Below are 25,805 nucleotides of genomic sequence, written 5' to 3'. Positions count from 1 at the left end.
TGCCTTTGTTTTCTTCATTTAGTTTCTGTTATTACTCCTTTTGTGACAGGAAAATAAAGAAATCATTATAAAAACCCAACCATTTTAATGTCATTCAGCCCTTCATTACACCATCGCTGTGTGAGCACACACTCAATCACACAACCGACCTCTATTTAAACTTCTTTTCACATGAAAAAGATGGAAAAATAACTGCGTCAAAAGCTTTTTTAACCTTTTTACATTCAGCTACCGCCAAACTGATGCAGCAGATAAACATCGGCCACTTGCAGGTGCACATCTTATTTGCCAACAGGCTGATTGCAGCCAACAAGGCCAAAATCCGTGCATCCCCACTAAAACACACGACCCTGGCTTAAAGCCACCCACAACGAATCTTTACAGTCAGAGACAAGAAAGAAGCTAAAGGGACCATGAAGAACCCAAGAACAACGTGGCCCCGGAGAGGCATATTTTATTTCATTTGTCAATATACTTCAGGAAACAATATACAAAGCAAGGATGTGGTCACCTTTACTGAATGTGTGGTGCAGTTCAGTTATAGACTCAGTAGATAGTATGGTGAAAAAACAAAAAACAGGCCTTTGCAGCTTAGGACCCTGCTCTTGAACAGTGGGGGACAAACAAGTAAGAGAGGGATGGGACGTGCTAGATATCAACCGTGTGCTAGACATGCGTGTCCATCTTTTCAGGATGAAGTAAAACGGGGGCGACGCAGGTAAACGGGGCTGTGAGACTTTCAACAAGGCACTAGCGTATGAACCGAACCTCCAATAAAATAACCAGTGCTTGCTTTAGTTGAACATCTTTATTACAATACATACATTTCACATTTGATCCTGTGACCTCCGTGTTGCCCTGCTCCGACACGAGAGGCGATCCGCACCCGTCTGCCTCTAACCCGCTGTTGCTGGAGCACCACTCCTAAAACCGGGTGCAAATTGAACTGCGTTGTGATTTACTGCTCGTCACTACAACTCTTATAAATAAAACCTTTTTTATTCTGCGACCTCTTCTTAGAACTCCACTGCGTGTTAGCGACTGTACAAAGGAATGGACCAGTGGTGCCAACCTCGTCTAGAAAAGTAAGGGGCGGAGAGGGAAACAGAAAACAAGGAGGGTGTGAAGTGTTGATGCACAGGGGGAAGGGTGTGGCAGGGCGGAGGGTAGTGGGAATGGTCTAAAGCAGCACGCCATCGCATCTCTTACAATTATTTTTTATTATTTTTATAAATCACTCACTCCACCACACCACCAGGCACTGTTTTTTTTCAGACTGGGACATGCAGGGCCACCAGAAGCTGCAAGTAGACCACTGAACCGTTGTGAGCCGTCATGATAGACCTGCAGAGAGGGGACGTGTACCACGCCTGAGTAACAGGGTACAGTTTGCCCACTGAGGGCATAGGAAGAGAATCTAGACAGTATTACCAATATTCAAGGAAAGAAAACTACATTGACACCAGTGTGTTATGCTTTATGCTAGGCTTCTGTGTATATAAGTGGCTACTTCCTCCTCCGCTTACGTGCAGGTCACACACGCTCAATGGTTCAATGATCTGTGAATTGACAAAAATGAAGCTTTAAGTCTGCAGACGAGTTAACATGAAGGAAAGGCTAGCTAATGAACGTAGCCGCCTAGGCGTTGATTAGTTTGGATGTCAAAAGCTTTGATAGGCATGGCTTTCCATGGCTTCAATCTACAAAACATATTTACAACATAGATAATAACATCTACAAGAAATCTACATGTTTCTCCCAGCGTGGGGTTTTACAAAACCACAGTCTTGTAAAGCACCCCCGCCCTCCCCCTCCGACAGCTCCTCGGGTTTCCATCTCAGTTCTCCCAGCCCAACGGTCCAAAGCCAACCCGACTGCAGCTCCTGCGTGTGTTGAGACTGGGCTCAAGAGGAACTGAACAACTGCTCTCCCTCCAGCTTCCAACTATGTGCAATGGGTCTTCCCCCTTCTCCCCTCCTCCCCCGCTTCAACTCGCAACCAGAAGTTCTCAGACCATGAAAGAATTCTGATTCTTCAACTTTTCAAGTTCTTTGATTTGCTGTCTCAGAAACAGTATCCTGTAGGGAAGATAAAGAGGACAAGAGTTAGTCATGTTTACACACAGACGCATGTTTCTGGACTAAAAAGGTATTCTCACCTCTGCTCACGCAATGTTGCTTGGATTTCACAGACTCTGACCAAGGACCGGAGGTTTTTGAGCTCGGTGCAGTTCTCAGACATACATATGCTCCCCATGGTGTGAGCCTCTTCACGTAGTCTTGATGCCTTGAGACATTGTCACGCAAAAAAATTAGTTTTAAAGGTTGTCGCCATGAATGAAAACAATGAGGGTGAACTGTTGAGCGGTACATACCTGCTTCTCTGCGTGTTCAGCAGGCCAGCCCTGCACATGTTTGATAAGATTATCATTGAAGTGGGCGGCGAGGGTCGGGGTGAAGGTGCAGGAGGGTCGGGCTGCGGAGGCGGTGGGGGGAGCGGAGGCAGAGTTGGGGGCGTTGCTGCTGCCTGAGGAGACATGGTTGGGACCCGGGGAGGGACTCCTCTGACTGCTGCGGTCGACACAGGGTGAGGAAGCATGTGAGAATGGAGACATCGTGTTCAGGAAGAAAGTGTCAATGCTGACCTTTCACAAACAGGAATAATCCACTTGTTCTCATCAGCATTAAAAACCCATCTACCTTTCGTACAGCAATCACTTAATCCGACCACAGGAAAATAGCTATTTAATCAAGGCGCTCAATACAGATGCTCAGTGTCAGAGGCTTTATGTGAAAAGGAATAAGACAACGGAAAATAGACAGTGTGCTACGTAAAGAACGGCACCATCAAAGCGTGAAGATTTAGATTGTTTTGTATCGAAACGTAGGCTGCTTGCTTATATTATTTTTCAAAATAGGTCCAGTACATAAACTCACCTCTATAATGACGCTATTTTAAAAATAAATGAATAAATATTACGCAAAAAGAGTGACACCCACAAAGCATGGAAAGGTGACTGGTCCAGTTTCTGTGTCAGTGGTGGAGTTATCATTCTGGTGTAGGGGTAAAAAACAACATAGCTTGTTTTTGTTTGATTAAGTCAATGAGAATCGTCTTTGGTGTCTTCAAGCAGCGATAGTCGAACGGGAGGAGAAGGCCTGACATTTACCGGGTGTCAGGCTTTATACCTGCACTATACATTCTGTAAGCCACACGTATTTAAGAGTTAAAGCAATTGTTTCAGCTACGCATCTGTGCGGCAGTAAATGAAAAATTAACATCAAACAGGAACTTAAAACCTGTATACCACCCAGCGCCAGACAAAAATGATTTAAAGCCCACATCACACTTCAAAGTCGGGTGCATTCAACACACGATCCGTGACAAATTTTAAGCCAAATGACTGTAGCTGCGAACCGAGCAAGTTTGAGTAAGTGTTGGTTTGAGATTGAGGAGCGGAAATTGCACGGCGTTCTTATCCAAATGTGGCTGGGTGACTGATTAAACGGAGCCTGTTTTTCCACTTGTGAGCTAAGAACTGGAGAGTCGATGCTCATCAGTTCCCACTTCTTCACCGGTGACACTGCAGCAAATGACAGACTTTGAAAGCATCAGCAAAGCCGGACTCTGTCGTCTGTGATTTGAATATTTGTTTCAACAGCTGTGTGTCTGCATCTACCAATGGTATGCGCAGAGAAACAAAGAAAAACTGTCAGCTACCTCCCTTTTCAGAAATTGATAAACAAGAGAAGTGAATGAATCAAACTGAGAGACGACTGAATGAAGCAGCCACTCACTGTTCCATCAGTGAACAGCAGATGGTGCCATAACATGACACAATGAAAACAATCTACCGTCAGGAATTACACTCCTGAGTTGATATGAATGGGATTTCCCACATTTTGGCAGATAAAGTATTTCCACTATTTGGCTGCATGCATACGGCCTTTATAAGAGGCAAATGTATTGAATATTTTCAACAGTGATGGCAAAGGTCATGCATGTAGTGGTCAAAGAACAGTTCAGTACTCGGGGAGCAAATGAGTGTCAACATTATAAACTCATTAACAGTATACAGTCAGCAGGAAATAGATCCCATGATATCAGAGTTGACCACCTCAGGACCAACAAATAGTGAACACTGGGGCGAGCTGTGTGGTTGTACCTACCGCTGGCGCTGGAGGCTGCGCGGGGACGCCGTGGTGACATCATGACTGTGCTGCTTATCGCTGGAGAGGGACTGTTGGGATGTGGGCTGGGGATGAGATGCCTGCTTCCCTGCCTGCGTACTCACCTAAACACAGCAAGTGGGAAACACTGCATCAAGACCGCGGGATGAAGATAGAAGCTTAAAGACGCTAAGTGTATTTTGTCTAACCATCCATCAGAGTCCCCCAAAGCAATTTCAGTCAAAAGCAACTGGACTTGGTTATTTGTCTAGGACCTGGACAAATGAGAACATTCACAGGCCCATCCATCAGAGCGTTTCATTCCAACAACATGAATCACCCGAACAACATCGTTGAGAACCCAGGGGAACGTCCCAAAATGCATCTAGCTGCTTCTACTCCCATCCAAGTGGATACTGTATTTGCTTGTTGAGTGTTCGTGTCTTACTTTTGACTGTGAGATGACAGGTTGCGTGCTGAGGAGGGGTTTAAGGTGACCAGCGTTAGTCTGTGGTGTGCTGATCCTCGGAGAAACATAAGACCTGGGCGATGAGGCGTCCGATGTTAACGACATGGGTGACTGGTTCGATTGCTGAGCTGGTGGACGTACACAAAGAAAAATAATGACAATCTAAGGCTTCAATACAATCTACTACATTAATACTTAGCAACAGCACACCTGTATGAGTACATAGCTGATCAGTGTAAATGACCACTTTCAGCATAACTATCTATCTAGCCCCTTTGCACTGGCTAAAGCAGTCAAACAACACAAATAACTGTGTATATCTGCACACGGTGGTGGTATAGACACGCTTCTTCACAGGCTTCATTTACCTTGGTTGGAGAGTTGAGCAGCTTGAGAGAGAATAGTAGTGATATTGAAAGCCGATGGTCCAGCAGTGAGGATCTTATGCAGCATTGACTGTAATGAAGCTTGTGTGACAGCAGCTGTGAGAACTAGAGGGAGACAAACAAACGCACCATTAGCCCCTGCAGTGAGAAATTAAGTCCTGCTACTAGAATATGATTTCTGCGCTGCCAAACAGTGAATTTGACAGGCAAATTCAGTAATGTGCCACATGTAAATAATATATCCAGAAACAATGTCATTTAGCTTGAACGGAAGAGGAGGAAGAGGAAGAAGAGGAAGAAGAAGAAGAAGAAGAACACACAGGCCCGAAATACACACAAATGCACAAACAGGACCCATATACATGCAATTAATGGAGAGATGTCAGAGCAGGCTGCCAATAGGTCAGCGCCCTCGAGCAGCTGGGGGTTCGGTGCCTTGCTCAACAGCACCTCAGCAGTGAAAAACTGAACATGCATGTTTCCATTAGGGATACAATACTTTGAGATTTGGATGAGCTTGATCATTGGGTAACAATTGTCTACACCATGGACCAAAAGACCAAAAACAGGATCAATAAAAATGATCACACTCTTCCTCAGACAAAACAATAACACAACAAAAAAAAATAAAAATACAAGACTATTAACAAAAGTTTAGTCAAAGAACAACACAACAATGTCAGTTTTCAGGGTATTTGTTTGAAATTGGTGCGTGTGATCGCCATTTCCAGTTGCCAGTTTTAAGTTCATTTCAGATCCCACATCAGCTAACCTCTGAGAGCATAGAAGAGGTAATCTCTGCTAGCGATAGACCTGCCTTCAGATGTGTGTACAGACATCAATGAATCGTCTTGTCAGTTTGGCTAATGTAGATCCAAGTTAGCGTTACCCATTGTGCCAATTTCCCCATTCTACGGGCAGACATCAGCATCACAGTAGCGAGCCTTCAACCAGCGTGGTTGCGGGATGGTAAGCATGTGTAACTGTAGGGCTGTCGCGGTAACTGCCAAATTGCAATACTGAGGTATTAAGCCAAGCGCAAAGGATCCCATGCAACCACAGCAACCGAAATATTCACGTGTATTTAAGGTTAAATAAATTCATGATGAAAACAAGAAATAAGAGTGTGTATGATTGAAAAATGGCAGCTGCTCTGTTCGCAAAACCAAATGTAACTTTGCCCGTTTGGGAACATTTCGGCTCTTTATCGAATGAAAAAGGAGAGCCAGCAAATTTGTGCCTCATGGGAGAATTGCTAAATGCTAAGAGTGACGACTCATACACTGCCCCACAATATAATGAGCATTTTCAAAGTTGAGACAGATTTCTCTCTCAAGCGCCCAGGCTGCAGAGGTGTTCTGAGATGTACTGCTGCTCCTTGGGTTGGCTATTAAAACTTAGGTAGTAAGGATGCACAAGCTCCCTCCCTACAATCTCAGCCAAGTTAAAAACTGTGTTTTTGGCACCACAACAACTGCTTGGCTCGTCATTCATAGTTTACTCCAACAGAATAGCTTGTTGGACAAACAGCATCTGAAACACCACAATTTCTCACAGCTGCAAACTCAAGTGGGATGAATTTCCAGGCCCCTCTGCAACAGCCTTCTCAGACAACAGCTCAGAGTGAGTTGTTTCCATATTTACAATTATTGCATCTCGCCCCTCTCTGATGGTCGGCTCTTCCAGTATGACTGTTTGGATCAGCTATGCGCACCTTTGCCTTCAGACATGGTTGCATGAACAACTGATTTTCAAGTGTAGCCCGGCCATGAGGCATTCAATGTCCAGACAGCAGTACAAACACAATAATACAGGTGAGGTGGAACTCAATACTGTACTCAGACCAACAGGAAAGATTATCATGTCAAAAGCCTCTAACAGTGTGATGTCAGACCAGCAGGAGAGAGCAGAACTGCACCGTAATTTCAAAGCGTTGAACTGTAACTAGTGCTCATCAATCAGCCACTGCAGCTAAATGTATACCAGTTGAAAGTACAAATGTATTGTTTGCAGTTTTCTTACCTTCGTTGATTTTCGCCATGTCCACACTGGCATTGTTGAGCTGCAGGGCAGTCTGAAGTGCTGGGAGAAGCTGGCGAAGCAGGGTGGGGTCCTGGAGTAATGGAGGGGCAGGGGACTGCAGGACTGGGGACACCGGCACTGTGGAGGCAGATGATCCAGGGGGCCCCGATGAGGGGTTTAAGCTCCCTGAGCCAGACGATGATGACTGGGACTGGGTCGCTGCAGGCTTTTCCACCTGGGCTGACTCTGTAGAAAGGATCATGTCATTTTTATCAACAAAGGCAATCTCACAAAGCCATTTTCTCCCGGTTTCTTTTTGATAACATTGTGTAATAATTTATACGACCTTAGGAAAGTCTCACACAAACATCAGCTCCATTATAGACTGTAATCACACCCTTAGGCTGTGTTCAGGATGACAGAAGCTATGCATTTCCATTCTGAATCCCTGCTTACAGTAAGAGGTTTGTGAAATTACAAACTGGGCTTGTGAAATAAGATGCCAGCATTGCAGTGCATTTTTTTCTGGCCTATAAAAAAAATACATCCAAACTTCTCGCTAACCATGACAGGAATAAAGCTTTGATCGTACTCCAGGACAGACATGGACAGGTGCAGACTTGCATGCGCTGCTATAAACTCCTTTAGGAAGTCTGCACACGAAACACGATTACGGCAACCTCCGAAAAGGAAAGAAAATCTCCTTCACTTGATGTATTCGGCTGAATAATATGAAAGCCTTCCACAGGAACAGGATAAAGAATGGAGAATACAGTACATCAAATGGGCATCCAGTTTAGCCTTTTAACATATCTTATTAGGCTCGTAGTGTGGTCAAAATTGGGGCTGCACATGGACGTTTACACAGGGGTCAGCACAGACTCTCGCACTGGCAGATGATACATGTAATGTAATAATGCAAAGCAACCTCAATCTCCCCAATGGCATACAAGAAAGCGCACGTTACTGGTTGTTACTTTGAATTAAAGTATTTTTGCACTGTTGCAAATGATTAAAAAAAGGCAAAGAACTGAAGAAAAGTGAATCATTTTAAGAATCAACTCCAGTAACAACTGCTAAAAAAAAAAAAAAGCCTCTATATTAAAGTTGTCCCTGGCACCCTGGTATGTAAACAAACACTCTGGAGCTTCAGGTCAGCTTCAGTTCATTTTTTAACCACCTCTAGAGAACAAGGGCAGACATTCTCTGTCCACTTTGTCCCATAGATGCAACACACAGTCCCTGCTGTAGTGTGTACAGCTACAGACTTTGTAAACAAGACTGAGCAGCTGTGATCAGATCCGATGATACAGAGAAGCTGCCCTCCACGTGTCCACAAGACCAGTCTTCGTTACAAGCGAGTTTGAGGTTTGCCAGACCTTTAAAAAGCCTATCCTGCCGTCATATTCAGGCTTCCTACAGCTTAAAGCAAGTGACATTCAAGACTTTTTAATACTTTTTAATGCCACCTGGAATGAAATTTCACAAATAAATAACATGCAGCGTGCATCTGCTCTGGCTGCAACCACACGACTGTCTGTTGGTTCCACCATCATGAGCTGCGTGATGTCACGGCGAGAGGCATTTGGTTAAATATTTGAAAAAACTAAATGTTACCAATTATTTTGAGAGCAATTACATCACAAAAATAATCTCACTTCCCATGTTGTAACATTTAAGAGACCTTTGAAAGTTTGATTTACGGCATTTTAAAAACAATTAAGGCCTTGTTTTCAGATTAATCAATTAAATGCCCTGTAAGACTTTGTAAGGATCTGTGGGAACCCGGATATTATTAAGCATAATGCAGCAAATGTCAGTCATTCTACACATCAACATTAGCTTTCCACTGCTCCTGTAGTGACAGTTTTACTCAACCGTCAAAATGACTGCTGGGAAATGGTGTTAAATAAAACAATGTTACCGACAGGGAATTGTCATGGTGATTGCAGGTCATCACAAATGAATGGAAGCAGCAATAAAACGGTCTTTTTATGTATTAAACATTCAAAAGCATTTATTCATGAACTCAAATGTCAGGTCTGTTTAAGAGGAGGTGTCGTTGGGAGTGATTAATAGGTATTGAGAAACAGGTTATTCATGATAGCTGACACTGTGTAGTAAAAATATTCTGCTGCATTTTGTCAGAAACTGCCTGGTAGCAGCTTTGGGGGATTAACGACTAACAACAACAGAAGACAGCTGTACCTGAGGGAGCCTGTAATTTCAGGTGACTGCTGTGATGCAATGCTGTGTATTTCCTGTTCAGCTCTAGTATATAGGTCACGACAACGTGTGTCCAAACAACTTGTGCTGGGAACAGACTAAGACCACAACAACTAGTTGGCAACGAATTTCCTCATTGATTAGTTGGGTCTATGTTATGATGCTAGGCATCTTATTTATTATGCTGAAAACACACCAGCAGCTTATAGTGAGTTGCCCTGCAGTGTTTGTGGAAAGCAGCAGTGCAGTCAGATAATAGCCAGCACAGCCAATCAGTAATAGTCCTGTGATGCCTGTGATATGTTAACCTATGTTTATAAAGGATTTTGTCCTGTCTGAAACACATGAACACATCTCCCTGCCGCAGGAAAAATGGGATTAGTGCGGTTGGCAACACTCTGCTGCTGCTAAGTATGTTTTCACCGTACTCCAGTGCCTCTTCTCTGACCTCACCAACAAACGCACATTTACAGTAATGCCTGATCAACGTTGACAGGCGTATAATAATTCTATTTTGAAGCCAACATCTGATAAAACATCAACTGGCTACACATGGAGAGAAAACACTCATTCCCCGCTGCTGCCGACATGTTATTTCACCCGGAGGTTTGCGGACTGCAGCCGTGGAGAAGTTGCCTCTTAGCAGCGACGAGTGAGGCTGATGGGCTGTAGACCCAGCGTTCTTGCTGGTCTGTAGCCTGTTGTTCAGCTCTTTTCTGGCCGCTAAATAGTCGGCAGCTAGCGGTTAGCTACCGTGCTAATTCAGCCATGCTTTCATTCCACACTGGTTAACTGAAAATGAGCGGAACAATGTTGAAACTCATCAAGCCATGGAAGGAGCTTTCCTGTGCAGTGACACTAGTGTGGATGAAATATTTAGTGGGTTAAACTTTATTTAGAGGCCGGCTGCCAAGTTAGCTAGCTAGCTTGTACTTCCGCTAAAGCTGCGTCAGGAAGCCAGTGTAGCTACGTGGTTACGGACGCCTACGTCGTTACCATGGGAGACCATGCAGATAGGTCAGTGATGTCTGGACACAAATACGATTTGATCACATGCAAGAAAAACAACAAAATAAAAAAAACCAACCTTCTAAATAACAGTGCAGACAGGCGGTCTTAAATATCTGATTTGAAAAACAGATATTTAAGATGAGATCTGCCTTCAGTTTGAACGTTGATTATCAGCGCATGGCTGCTATCGATGTCCATTTATTTAAATTTTCTTTAATTGTACTGGCCTTTTACAATCAGTAATTATCATTAACCAAAACAACAGTGTATGTATTGAGTCATATGTTTAAAAGAATGTATTTTAGTTTTTTGAATAAATTGCTGGAAATAATCAAATTTAGCTTTTTCTTGTCACGCGATTAATGATCAATGTAATAATCGACAGATTCATCGATGTCAAAATGTTTCTATCCATTAGAATTGTATGCATCCGAGGTCATCGATCCCTTTTATCCACGTCGGCATGTTTTTTTTTCAACAGTTTTACAAAACAATGACGGACAAACCCATGCATCTACACTGCTGGATACTTGCAACAAGAAAGTCATGGAGAGGTCCAAAGCATGGCTTCCTTTACACAGAAAGATGTGTAGCTTGTACTGTTTTAAAATGACAATTTCAAGCAAGGGTGGAAACGGCAGCAATATGCTGAAACATCCGAGGAATGCCATGTATTTGACACTCTACGCACGAGTGCCACTGCTATCGAACCAAACTGTTATGACAGGGTCAGGCAGGCGGGGTTAGTAGATCTTTTCTTTGACTAAGAAGAAGATAGTCTCTCAGTTCATCCACCCTGTAATTATTATATTCAGATGATAAAATAGTTGATGCTGGAAACTAGTGGGCGTACATTTGCCACAAAGAAAATTAATCAGGAATCAATTAAGAATCAGACCGAGAGCAGAATTAATAATGGGACTAGTATAAAGGAAAAAACCAAGGCTTCTTCCATCAAAAATCACATATTTCTTGCTAATTTATGATGCAGTTTGTATGAAAAGGGCAAGGAAACTGAGGGAAAACGTATGAAATGGACTCTTGAGGGGAGCTGTGGCTTTGCTTTAAAACTTAATGAACGGATTGTAATAGAACCATCACTCATGGCACACACTGTTTTCAGACACTTTTTATCACCGTTTCTCCTGCTCACACATGTTCAATGAGCCTGATTATAGCCAGGATAATGATGCATAAAGAAATAAAATGCAACATTTTCGTTTTAAAATGTCTAAAAACTGACTGTGCATTTGACCCTTTCGTTGTTCAAACCCAGGCATAACTCGCACACAGGAGAATTGAGCCAATAAAGCAAAGATTAGAGTGTAATTGAAACTCACAATGTCACTCAATTATACACGTATTTAAAAAAATGTTCTGCCACAAAGACTTGCTTTTGCATGAACTATGTGCTATTCTGCAACATGGTAACAATAATCCAGTGGAGACCTAATTTATTGATGTGAGAATTCATCCAGTTCACTACAATCACAAGCTAAATGCTAACGCTTGGTGGCTAAACCGTACAGCAATGTTACAACAGCAATCAACATGCTCATGGATTTAGCTTTAGGATGATTGTTTTGACCACAAACAACAGTGCTAGACTACAACACGATTAAATTAGCATCAACGCTGGCTACAGTAGCATCATGGGTAAGTCAGTCGACTCATCTAATGCTAGTTAGCAGGTGCTACAGCCCTCTGTCCACAGCTGGGAGATTTTGCCATCAAAGAAGCAAACATCAGCTCCAAGACAAAGCTTGGGTGTTAGCCTTCAGCTGGTTACAGTACCGCCTCCATATACAGCCTGCCCAAACCGATCTGCCGGACGTTACAGCAGTGGGACTAGTGGTTCTAACAGTAAGTTTGCTGATCCAGAGGGTGGCAGTCTAGCATCAGACCCCCAAAGCTGGGGCTCGCATCACCCTGTATCTGAGGTGCTAATGTTGCCCACGGCTAAATAAAGCTCTCCGGTTTGTCTCCAGAGCTGCTGTTTGCCTGACTTTATATAAAGTCTGTGGCAGTAACATTGCAACAAAACTGGCGAATTACACTACCTGGCCAACACGGTAATGGATTCCCTTCGACGTGGTCCAATCAGTTAGATCACCAGATTAGTTTCACTGCAAAACCACAGTATTTTTTTTTTCCAAAGCCAGGTCAGCATGCATGATTCAGCTACTTGTAGTCTCAGTCTTTTGGTAAGCAGTTCCTTAGCATTCATCAGCCATAGATCAGCTCAACAATAGTCATCACCGACAAAGCAATAACAACAACACTAAAGCTATGCTCTCAGGCGGACTTGGACAAAGACTGTGACAAAGGTGGAAAACACTCATCCTTGGTATTTTGGGCAAGCAAAGCCAAGCAACAATATACGGTTTATAGGCATGTGTTTCATTAATATATGTGGAATCAGTCCGGTAAGGGTAATAATTGTAGTAGTGTATTTAATACTTACTAGCACCAGTAAAGCCAGGAGCTGCCGATGCTTGCATAGCCTCCCTTCTGTAGTCCCTGTCTTTGGGGAAACTGTTGACAATAGCAGTCTTTGTTGCCTCTTTTTGCCTGTGTTCTCTGTAAAACACACACACAAATATGCATGCAAACAGATATCAGCGATGTTTCCAACCTTGAAAAACGTTTGTACGATCAAGTGGTTTGGGTGGAGGGATTATAGCTACCTCTCCAGCCAGTCTTTGGGCTTCTCCCACTGGGACACCTCTGTCCTGCAGTTGTAATAGTATTTCTTTCCAGATGAGCTGATGTGCTCTGACCAGTCATCACCAGGTTCGTAAGGCTGAGAAGACAAATGTTTACAACATGAGTCCGGCCAGACAGAAAGCAATTGTGTGTGTGAGTGTGTTGAGAGGGTATGACGCAAGAGCTTGAAATGAAATCTTTAAAAAGGTACAAGAGTAGTCCACAGAGGCTTTTAAAGGGCGAGGGAAGGCTTATTTCAGTGACAGCTCAAGCTTATGCTGTGATCGCACCGCTCGTGATGACCACCATAGAAGCAGTGAGATTACATACAAACTCAATCTACAGACACGATTTCAAAGACAGGCGGCGCGTTACTTGCGTTACTACGTGACGCGATAGGCGCAAAAATAAATGGATATTCGCAAAACAGCCGTGGCTGAAAGTGGCTTGAGTGCTCCCGTTGACCGTCCTTGGCTTGTTTAGAAGCAGGCGCACAGAACGAAACAGCCGGCGGTAAAGACCTGTCTGTCAACGATGCTTAAAATCGATACAAGACCATGGTAGCCAACGCGACCAGCTTAGCAAAACATCTAACTGACAGAGATGCGGACTTGTTCAAAGAGTTAAGAGAGCTGCAGGGTATAGAGAGATAACATTAATATCCCCTGGATGCAGCGTTAAGTTAAGAGAGTGTTTATTTTGTGACAAGTGAACTTTTTCAACCATCAGAGTTGAACGAGGCAGTCAGGGGTAAAGCGAACTGTTTACATACAGAGATGTGTGAACCACATCAAACATTTAAACAGTTCACACTGGGGACATTAACTCTACACGAACATACGCTGGTGTTCACAAGTGTGATCAACAACACCAGTTATTAATGATCTATTTTAAGTCAGTCAGTTCTGGTGATATAATCATTGCATGTACATTTTTGTTTACAATGTATAATACATAGTAATGTATATCAGTAGCAAACGTTCTGATTAGAGCACAGATCTCTGGGTCAGTGGTGTTGTACTTTAGTGCACTACTTTTGTTTGCAGGGTCATAATCCAAGGTTGGAACTTTATCAACATGAAATGCAAATTCGGGCGACTGTGACTCAGTGACAGATGGGATTGTCCTCCATTTGAAAGATTGGCGGTTCAATCCCCAACTCCCCCGGTCGAAGTGTCCTTGGGCAAGACACTGAACCCCGAATTGCTCCCCGTGCTGCCCAAAACCGGTTTTCAGCTAAAGCCTAGTACCTTTAAGCAGTGTGAGTGCGCCCGCTCCGCGCTCAACTGCGGCCAGCAGACCGTCCACGGCCCGCTTGAAAGAGGTGGGCTTTAGCGGAGCCGTTTGCACATGTACGAGCACGAGCGTGCGCACGTGTACGAGCACGAGCATGAGCACAAGCCCTACGGCAGTAGCGTTATGTCCGCCTGTTCGGACATGTAAATAGAAGGACGGACCATGCGCGGACATTTAACAACAACAACAATGGCGGTGAAAGGTTCACGTTGGTGTGGTGCGGAGGTGGAGTGTTTACTGCAGATTTGGTCGGATGAAAATATTCAAAAACAGTCGACAAGACGCACAAAAACTCAGAGGTCTATGGAAAGATTTGTAAACAAAGCCACACACACGCGATCAATGCGTGTGACGTGTTACGGCGTGATGGCGTATGGACAGCAAGAAGCATTGGCCGGCCCTGGCAGTGTGAGTACAAACGGGCTGGCAAGCGGGGGGAGAGGGAGGGGGGGGACAAGTACCCTAAAGCCCGGGGCGCAGTGCGGAAGGACAGTGTGAGTTAAGACGGGTAAAGAGAGTTACAATAGTCCAAACTGTGATGATATTAAAGCATGTGCAAGTTTTTCAGTGTCATTAAATTTGAGCATGTGCCTAATCTTGGTAATGTTTACCTAATAAAACCAGGATCAAGCGAGATTTTCAGTGTGATCGAAAAGACAAATGGCCGTCACGTGTTACCCTGATATATAAAATCAAGTTTTACTACAAATTCTATTTTTGTGACATTTTTACTTGCTAGCACCAGTGTTACCACTTAATAAGCGTACAGCCCTATACCCCCATGCTAGGGCAGAGGAAAAACTTACTGTGTCTGAGGTCTTGCTGGAGTTCGAATGAGAGTTGGAACTGTGGTTGTGAGAATTTTCTTGTGGAGAATAACTGGTCCCTGCAACAAAACACAAGAAATGGCAAAGACACCATAAGTAAGAGCCAATACCAATAACATACCAGTTCAGAGACATGAATGTGAGGAGCCTGGCTGAGAACTACGACCATATGCACACACACCAGCCTTGGGCAACGTACTGCATGTTCAGAAAACAAGGTGGTCAAAAATTAAATGTCTATCGCTTTAAGACTTATATGCTCAGGAACAAATGTTCTTGTTGGATAAACATTTCCAAGAGATTAACAGCCTCTTGTAGCACCAATTTAAAAGCTTCTAATGGTGTATATTGGGGTTTTTGATACAGTCTATACGGATACTCAGGAAAATACTCACTACCAGTTTTGATACCACAGGAAGAAAATTATAAAAATGAAGTCAGAATTTTTAAAACAAAGATTAGAACAATGCAAAACATCAATAACACTTTTAAAAAGGTTGTCTGACGTAGTGAAATTAAGAAAACGGTAAGAAAAAGGTAGGGTATATATAAATATGACGCATTTTCAAATTCTCGTTTGTTTTCTTGTGTTTTAGAGCTCAGGGATTTCTGAGGACATTTAATAGTTGCGTGAAAGAGGTTAAAACTTGGATTCAGTTGTTGTTAGTCGGGTTTCTCCACAGTGTAAACAGGGATCTGGTCCATGCTAATGTATTCTGCCAGAGTCCTGTTTATATAGCATTGTCATTGCTGATTAAATAGAGTTGGTATAGCAGCTGCCACGGTTTCTGTATTGTTGCTGGTTCACTCTCCGGACACGTTCTTGTGCCATCCTATTAAATTAACATCACTTAACATTAGACGTGCAGGACTGACAATGTTAGCTGCTTAGCTCCGCTGTTAACTTTACTGTTTATTATTAGAAGACCGAATCTAGCGGCTTGTTTACATTCTTAGCCTTCCCTGGTCATTAGCCTTGTATGCTAAATACTTCCAAACGGCACTTTTGCCTTGTTCATTTTCTACTTAAACTGGTAGCGAAGGTCCTCCAGCAGCAGCAGCTGTGTTCAGTCAGCTCAGTGTTGTTAATGTGATGAACCAGCGATCATGTGCTCAGAGAGACAAGCTGTAGCTTTTGTCTTGTCACCAGCGCTGCTGGGTGACGTTACAAGTCAACTGGAGGGGGCGGGGCTGCACTGTTGACGCCGAAAGTATCAACACTTTTGCTAGCTAGTATTTAATCCAATACTAAATATACCATCGATTATTTTCTGAGCATCGTTTTTTTTGACAACTATAGTGTTTACAGGGTATATGCAAGAGTCCTGATGTTAAACTGATTACCTTTTAAGACTCTTTAAATACATTTCAAGAGCCCATCGCCACTTTGAGTCACACTTTAACTTACATTTACAATACATTCTTAGACACAATGGCATTATGCACATTCGTGAACTGTATCCAGTCTGCTAAAGTAAAACCACACACACACGAAGTTCCGCCTGCATCTTTTAAGCGTAACATTGCTGAAACATAGCAGCTAATCCTGCCAGCAGAGCAAAAAACGAGTGACTGTTGCTCCTTCAGCTTCCTGCTGCGCAACCAGCTCCAGCGTGAGGAGACAAAAGAGGAGAGGAAAGAAAAGAGATAACAGAGAAAAGAAAAGGAGAGAGAAGAGGTAAGAGAGAAAAGCAACAGTAAATGTTAGCAAAACACAGTCAGGATTTTCACACTGAGCTGAAACACATTTGTTTAATTGAAGGCATCATTTTTTACGGACTGTGTTATAAACAAAAAAGGTAATATTGAAAACCAAAATTGAAAAGAAGACCTACCCAACACGCAAAAATCTGAACAGTCAAATATTGGAGTCCAGCCCTAACTGATCATGAAATGTCCTCCAACCATTTGCCTGAAAAACTTGCATTTCCCCATTAGCTGGGTAAATGATCTACTGGCCATCAAGGGACTTTTAAGTCACTTTATCAAGCAGCTGTCAGTTGGCAGCTCAGTGTGTGCTAACAGTTATCCTTTTCATATGACTTCAAATCACACAGAATCTAACACCACACAATGATAAAGTTCATGCAAACTTAAGCGTACAACCCACCTAGACATTAAAAACAAGCTATGAAATGTAATACCCTGCAAAATGGTGTTTTAGACTTACTTAATTATTTTTAAGGGCCTTAATTGTTGCTTTATGAAGACATCTTGATATAGAATGCATGATCGTGATCTTGCATGCTTATTGTATGGCACACTGAAGGATAGGCCTAAAGTGTCTTTGCAAACTATGTCAGACTGTACAAATTTTGTACGGTTTTATATGTTTTTCTCTGTCAGATGGTGCAGTGAATGTCTGATAAATCTTCAAGCTACGAAAGAAGCCAAAACGATTAACAAACTTTGGTCATAGCACTGAAACATTTCTGCATTGAGCCCTCAAGGGAGGAGGATTGTAAAGCTGGAGCATTACACTTGACTGCCAGTGGATTCTGGTCAATTTAATGTCATACTGGAATTTGTTGGTCTGTAAATGTTGGTAGCAGCAGTCAAACCGTGGGATTTTGGTCATAAATGTCTGACACTGATGCAAGACATCTCCAAAGCTCTAAATCAGCTCTCTGCTATCTGTGGAGTCTCCAAGGACCTCCAATTTGGATTGGCGACAAATCAGGATTCTCTCAGAAATGATAGTGCAGTCAACTTTAAAAGGGTATCACCAACATTATTCCTGTATGCAAAATTGCCACAATCATGTAAATCTGGCACTCTATTTTAGAAGTGCAACACGTGCACAGTGTGCAGCATCATTATTCCTCTCCAAAGTGGAAACCTCGGCAGCATAATGAGGATCAAGATATATTTCCACAAGCCCATTAGTGTAACAGCATTACTAAAATGTATTTTTAAATCTGTCCCAGTACTGAGTTGACTTGCTGGGGGATTCCGGTCTGAAAACATAGCCAACACCATTAGAGGTAAGAGAAAAGGTGTAGCAATCAGATGGCATGACCGAAGCGGCTTTTGCTCATCCCATCTTCTCAGCTCTGCCCGACTATTATTAGATGCTACAAGTGTAAGCACTTTGAGGAAATTTTGACACTCATTACATTTTGTAAAATTACTTTGGGGATATACTATGTGTCAGAGAGGCAGACCCCGACAGGGAAGGCACGCTTGAATGAAAGACTGCTGGTGACAAATTACTTCTGAATTACAGCAGTAAGAGAGGAAGTCAATAGGAAAATCTTGGTCGACTGAAATTGTAACTACTCATCAACCAATGGGACAGGGCACTGAAGGCGCACTCACACTGTCCTTCCACACCGGGCCAAACCCGGTTTTTCAGCTAAAGCCTAGTGCGTTTGAGCAGTGTGAGTGCACCCGCTCCGCGCATAAGGCCACGAGGCCTACGGCGGTAACGGTATGTGCGCCAGTTCGGACATAGAAAATAGAAGGAGGGACCATGCGCGGACATTTAACAACAACAACAATGGCGGTGAAAGGTTCACGTTGGTGTGATGCGGAGGTGGAGTGTTTACTGCAGATTTTGGTCGGATCAAAATATTCAAAAACAGTCGACAAGACGCACAAAAACGCCGAGGTCTATGGAAAGATTTGTAAACAAAGCGACACACACGCGATCAATGCGTGTGACGTGTTACGGCGCGATGACTTATGGACAGCAAGAAGCATTTGCGCGAGGCCCAGGTAGTGTGAGTACAAACAGGGCTGGGGCGCGGGGGGACAAGTACCCTAAAGCCCGGGCGCGGTGCGGAAGGACAGTGTGAGTGCGCCCTGAGAGTACTTTACCTGGTAGCGTTGTGTGTCCACCAAAGTTTTGCCCTGACATCGGAGTGTTTTTTTTTAAAATTCTTTGCAATGTGACCGATTCAAATACCAGCAGTGCGCACTGCACAGAGGTTTTTCTGGTTACCAAGAGCTGAAAAAGAAGCTGTACTCGTCAACTGTCAGTTTTTAACCAGTCGTCCAATCACAGTGGAAGAAGGGAGGGACAGAGACACGCAGAATCAAGGAATCGCGACTGGAAACAATGGCAGCAATCTCTGCTGGGCGTTTACAGAAGTGTGCCTGGCATTTTCAGCTGGGACAGAATGCTTTGGTGGACACAGCTTTACCAAAGTAACACCAGCGATTGTTCGACCAATTAGAATGGGTGCAGACAAAAGCATTACAACAGAACAATTGACAAACTGCCCAGAAGATGTCAGCCCTACTGAGCACTGCCCTGTCTTTGTGGCCACACAGAGCAGTCTACGGCAATCTGTACATATACAGGATCAGTAACAACCTGTGCATGACCAGAAGTGCTAAAAAATGCTTCAGCTTATAAAGTGTGTGCTGCACTATGGATGGGCAACTCGATGAATGAATCTGCAAAAGGCTGTGTACATTGGCAAATGTTTATTGGCCGATTTTTGTCATTTTATTTAGTTAATTTAATGATCTGCATCTGAAGAACGAGCTGCACAGAGCGGTCCATTGAGCACCAGCTATCAAAAAGCAGGCAGGGCAAGCAACAGCAGAGACAGACAGCGAGGAAAAACAGATGTGTGGAGCACGCATATTTTCACATCTAACTATGATTTAACAGTTTATTTTGATCAAACCAGAGTTGGTGGTAGTAAGAACAGTGGAAAGACTAACAAAGACTGAGATTTCCAATGTTTCTGTCATGTTTGAGTGACGTGTGCTTTACGCTGAGTTAAGAAGGCAATCTGGGTTTGGTGAATTCAGAAAGTGTATGCATGGTGTGGTGGTTAGCACTGTCGTCTCACAGCTACAGCCCTTCTGTGTCTGCGTGGGTTCTCACCAGGTTCTCTGGCTTCCTCCCACAGTCCAAAGACATGCACGTGTTAGGTTAGTTGATGACTCTAAATTGCCCGTAGGTGTGAATGTGAGTGTGAATGGTTGTCTGTCTCTGTTCGTCTCTATGTGTCCTGTGATAGACTGACGTCCTGTCCAGGGTGTACCCCGCCTCACGTCCCATGTCAGCTGGGATCGGCTCCAGCCAACCCCCGACCCCGATAGGGGAAAGCAGTTGAAGATGAATGAATGAATGAATGAAGAGAGAAAGTGTATGTATTGGAAAACCTTAAGAGAAGCATCGGATATAGAAAAATTACATTGGGTACAGAGAACTGAAGCTGATTTTGTAACTCGTTTGTAAAGCTAGACAGACCTGTCTAAAAGCCAATACCAATTACGATGGGATAAATCAGTTCAAGACCACATTGGTAACAACCTTTTTTCCAGGTATACAAGGATTATCACAACTGTGCATTGATGGGCTGTCACTGAAAACTTAAATTATGATCAATTTAACATTTGTGCATCCAGAAGCTGTCACAGCACCAAACTGAGGCATGTTTCCAGATTATGTTTTAGACTGACCTTTGATATTTTCCTCTGCTGGTTTGTTTAGATCATATCAAGTACAAGGTGTTCTATGCAATACCTCTTCCACACAAAGGACACGTTTAGTTTCTTAGGGTGGCACATAAATGGATGTTGCTAACCCCCTACATGAGACCGTCAGGCTCAGAGTGTTCTGATATTCAGTTTCCTAACTTAGTTTAGAGTTTGCTTTTGATGTAAATGACTAGACAGTACAGTTCATGATCAGAGGAGTTGATCCAATGATAGGGAATAAAATAACATGGCATGTCCCAAGTCAATTTCTACACCAGCACTCAGACCAATCCAGGCAGTTTTCAAAGGATGATTATCTGCCACATAAAGCCCTGTCCATTTCTTCTGATGTTTGCATCATGCTCCATTTGAACACTGCAATCACACAGTGCTGTAAATACAGCGAGTGCCCCACAATTGAACCACAGTGCACGCAAAACTAACAGCAGCCTGCAGTGACAGTCAGTGTGAATCAAAAATGACAAAAGAAAGAGCATCAGTGGGACTAATAAGTGCTTCTTTTTCAGCAGCAAGTTCCATTTTAAATGTAGAAATATGTTCGAGAGAGGTTGTTCAAATAATGTCCACAACTGATCCACCATCACTTTATCTTTCTAAAGACGCTGCTATCCAACACAGGGCTCCGCTAATTAACAGTAAGGCTGAACCCAAATATTCAACTATTCACCGGGTAGGGATTCAGATACCCTTTGTTCTCTCTTCCTCTCTCAATACTGTAGAATAACGAAATCCTTAAAAATGAAAGACAGGGATTTCAGAGAACTTTGCACAGTCGTTTTCAGTTGCAGTGAGGGAGAACTCACTAAAAGCCAAAGTTGGAGGAGCAGCTAAAATGAGAATAGGTGGTCCAACAGTTGGTGAGCCTGTGCGGATGACGTTGAAGCCAGTCACCATATCTTGGCTTGGGTCTGAGGAATTGGAGCCCTTTACTTACAGAAAAACTGTACTCACACTGCACTGCTACGTTCCCAGCTACGTTGCTGCTAACGTCATACCCCCTCTATCTTTTTCTCTTTCCACGTTGTGCACACAGCTGCGGATCAGTGACAAAGACAGCAGTGGAGTCTCCACCCCGCACTCACTAACAACGCACTGAGTTAGAGTTCACTACCTGTATATGCTGTAATTAAACACTGTTGTGAACCATAATGCAGCATGTGCGTATATTTAACCTGCGGGCTGCCAGACTTGCAACACTGGAGGAAACCGCGCACTCCTAGTGGCAGTGGCATCCTCTTGCTGCCCCATACCTACTGAATGCCTGTGCATGGCATATGAAGATGGGAAGCGGACAACGAGAGCACGACCGCTATATCTCCACATTGTTTATACGTTCATAAGGTTTCAGGAGGGGCACAAAAACGCTTGACTGTTTTGCGGTTGTGCTTCTCTCATCTCTTCTCCTTTGATCACACACACACCCGCAGCAGAAAGAAAGACGATTCGGCAGTCTGCTAATTTGGTGCTTTTGCTATCAATATCAGCTTCTGTTTCAACAATGTTAGGCTGAAAAAACTGTATTCGAGCCGAAATTCATTGCAGTGTTCTGTCGGGATTAAGTTATGAGCAGATTAAACATCCTAGCTAGCCACTAGACTAATTAACGCGGTGTAAACAATGCAACACTGAAGTGCTATCCCGTCCATCTCAGCTGTGAATGAAAAAAAAAAAAAGGTCTGGCTGAGTCGAGCTGTAACCAAGTACGCTGCTGTGTCCAGAGATCTGTATGCAAAAGTCACACCATCCAAATTCTGTTAAAATATACAAGTCGCTGGTAGATTTGCTTCACTCACCGCCCAGAAAAACAAAATAATTTTTTGAGTGGCTGAGAATTTGAACATTCACTATTGGCCAGTGGATAAAAGCGTTAATTTTAACCCTGTATGTATTGTTATACTGTGGCAGCCTGTTGTCGTATTGAGGTGATGTAATGGAGGTAGGTACAGTGAACAGAGAGTCATGTTCCTCTGCGGTTCAGGTGTTAGGCATACATGTATGTAAAAAGCCGCAGTTCAATTTTGGATTTCAATTCTACAACTTTTCCCATGCGGCCAAGCCGACAGGACTAGTTGCAAAAAAATAACCAATCACTCCTTCACGGCCCTACATTAGTCATCCTCGTCAGTAGAAAACACAAGATGGCCTTTTTTGCAGGTGCAAATTACAAGAGATGGTTTGAGATAGGATACATCATGATATGGGGAAAGCAACAACCTAAACAAGACAGAGCATTTCATGTAATGAGCTTGCATGGTTTGGCTTCCCTAACAGGTTTTGATTCATCATTTTTACATCCCACAGAACTCAGGACAGGGCAACACACATTGGAAAAACATAATATGCGTCAAAAAGACCCACAGATCCATTGTTTCCGATTGAAGCCCACACACTGGGGGTATTTGGATGCACATCAATGCATCGGAATACGCCACTGTCCCTGGATCAGCCCAAAATTCACTACAGACCCTAAATTATCAAGACATTACCAGCTAGAGGAGCTGTATGTGAGAATCAAATATAAATCAGTTGTATTGGACATCAAAGAAACTTTATCCTGTACCGTGCTTTATCCTGAAGTATAAAGTCTGTAATGTCCAACAGATCCATGTGTGAGAGTTTTCAGAGGTGGCAAGTTGATGACGTTTATATCACGCCATCATCAACCAGAAGAGAACATTCAAGGGTGAAGAAGGGTGATTTACACGAGGACGACAACGAAAATGTCCAACTGGGGAGATAATAAGATTTGAAAGATCTGATATGGGTCAACGCTGAAATCGTCAAATTCAAGGAATGAAAGGGACTCTGTTGTTTATGACCAAATTACAAACCGGCCCCATCATCAGTGTGTACTCCGCTTCGTGTCCTGCCTCCTGCATGTTCTACCCAATTGCCAAACCTTGCCTACACCAAACTGAGTATTTCCAATAAATGAGAATGCATCTGACACGGGGAACACGAAACTCTGGACAATGTCCGGACGCGATTCTGCTGACATTGTCATGTAGTTTATATGTAAAAACGGCTATGATTAAAAACAAAGTGCTTCTTGATAAAATTGAAACTTGATTGGTTGCTACTTAAGTTCATCAGTGCATGTTTGATCCAAAACAACAACCGCTGGAGTACCAACTAGCCTACATCCCAACTAAGCATACAGCAGGCTGTGTTTCTGTCTGAGGGTAAAAAAATGAATGACACAGCTGTAGAGTTAAGAGGCTTAAGCGACAGCATCGTCAGTAGCCATTTGAGTGATCAATTTCTTTTTAATCCGAACCCCATTTCACTCTCAATAACAACCGTCTCTCACCTCCGTCCCTGTCTCTGGCCCGGTGTGTATGGACAGCCTTTGCTCTGCTGTGCCCCGTGTTGTCGTTGTGTTTGTTGTCAGGGCTGTCAGACCTCCTGAGCATTTTGCAGGGAGGGGTGACGTCTGAGGAGTCTCGCATCTTTTCATGTCGGTGGTCTCCTCCTGGATGGCTCTTGGATGAGTATTTGAGAGCCTGTAGACACAAATCAAACCCCTCACTATGATATATATAACTAGTGTCTTGCAAATACAAAGATTGCATCTATTTCTCCCCATCACAAGGTCTCTCAAACTAATGCTACCCTCTTGTTAAACGTCAACTTGGCCGTGAATGCCAAAGTTTTTATATTTAAGGAATTAACCTGTTGAGCTAATCTCCATTCATGCAGCTAATTGTTTAAGATTTATTTAATTTTCTGATACAATACAAAATTGCCATGCAAGTCATGGAAACACGGGTGCAGTCGTTTCTCCCTTGGTAACACTACATATGAAACGTTACACTGACATATTTATAATGACGAAGTAAGCACAACCTTTAATTGGATAACCTAGTGTTTATCGTTGCTCAATGCTCGTCAACTATATTTTATGCCTATATTTTATTGTGAATTGTTCATACGTTGTTTTACTGTGTATATTTAGAGCATTTTGGTGTTTCTGGAGCTTAGCTAGCTGTATTCTTAAAATGACAGATTGCGGTCAGGCCCTAATCGGACTGGCTAGCTAGCTAGCAAGCTAGCTAACAGTAACAAGCTAGCATTAGCTTTGAGCTGCAACAAAACTCGCCTCTACCTTTTCCGAAACAGCTGAATTCGACGAATACATTGGGGAAATTTTGTCTTTACTTGACAGCGTTTAGCTTAGGAAGTATTTGCGGGGTTCAAAGGGCAATTTCAAACAACAACATTTACTTTTCGGGTTATTTTCCGCACTGACTGGGGCCTGTTGTGCTCCCCTGAAGCCTGAGCTAGAGTGTCCATTTTAATCTGATTTGCAGCTAGAGAAGCTAGCAGGCTACAGTTACAGCTAACAAGTACCTGATAGGGCTGAGAATCTCTTCGGTCGCACCTGCAAATACAAATAAAAACAATATAAATGTGAAGCTTCAAGTGACAACGTTGAGAAAACAGTTGAAAGTGCCGCAACAGCTGAACTCTTATTTTGGTTTCAATAAAAATGGCGGATTGTCAAAGCGTAGCTACGAGGAAAAGGAAAATGTGAATGAGTAACGTTTTAAAAAAAAGGATGTTTACCCATCGCCGAGTCTCGGTTGTTTCCTTGCATACATTACCATCAATGCCGTGTTAGTGTGTTTGGAGTGGGATGTGAAAGACTGATAACGGTGCGATAGTTTTCGAGCTTAAAAACGTCAATTATTTCAACCTAGCTTGTGGTTATTTCACTGCTATATCGGCAGCACTGGTCGAAAGAGCGCCCTCACTCAGTCCATCTCCACTCAGACACACTGCCGTGTCTCTATCTGCACACACAACGTAGCAGTGGAGCTGCGCGTCGGGTTGCCAGATATGCACCACTCGTCAGTATGGGAAAGCCTTTATTAAGTCAATAACATCTAAGAAAAGTGTCGTGTCATAAGATTATATCATATCATCAAACATGGCAATGCGGTGAGGTGTTTGTTTATGCATGGGTGAATATATCGATTCCAATAAATTCATTTTAATTACTGCAATATTAGCGCATCCCCATATATACACACTGGGATTTTAACATAAAAAAATGAGGAATGGGGTATTTACATCCTCTAGTGTCCATCTCAGGTGTTAGGGTTGTGATGTTTTCAGTCATTATTAGAAGAAATCGAGTTTTTTGGGCTATATCCACCAAATAGAATGGCGAATGTGGGTTTTTTACAGATCTGGCGCCCTGACCGCAACCCCCGTTCTCCGCCTCCCCCTT

At 43.1% G+C, this 25,805-nt stretch overlaps 1 protein-coding gene across 1 annotated transcript; it reads right to left on the bottom strand.

The window, feature by feature from the left end:
* Nucleotides 1-452: 452 nt before the first annotated feature.
* On the bottom strand, nucleotides 453-25,335 carry waca (WW domain containing adaptor with coiled-coil a). The gene is made up of 13 exons (XM_083936172.1): nucleotides 25,139-25,335; nucleotides 24,923-24,953; nucleotides 23,883-24,075; nucleotides 15,092-15,171; nucleotides 12,971-13,086; nucleotides 12,748-12,863; nucleotides 7,047-7,292; nucleotides 5,007-5,129; nucleotides 4,618-4,766; nucleotides 4,170-4,294; nucleotides 2,375-2,570; nucleotides 2,159-2,286; nucleotides 453-2,078 (listed from the first exon to the last, which is right to left on the bottom strand). Exons 1-13 carry the CDS (start codon nucleotides 25,177-25,179, stop codon nucleotides 2,009-2,011), a joined length of 1,614 nt encoding a protein of 537 aa, XP_083792298.1. The 5' UTR covers nucleotides 25,180-25,335; the 3' UTR covers nucleotides 453-2,008.
* Nucleotides 25,336-25,805: the final 470 nt, after the last annotated feature.

This window comes from Echiichthys vipera (genome assembly GCF_963691815.1).
Source record: "Echiichthys vipera genome assembly, chromosome: 21".
NCBI lineage: Eukaryota > Metazoa > Chordata > Actinopteri > Perciformes > Trachinidae > Echiichthys > Echiichthys vipera.
Note: the sequence above shows the minus strand (reverse complement) of the source record. Positions and strands in the feature narration are given on the sequence as shown.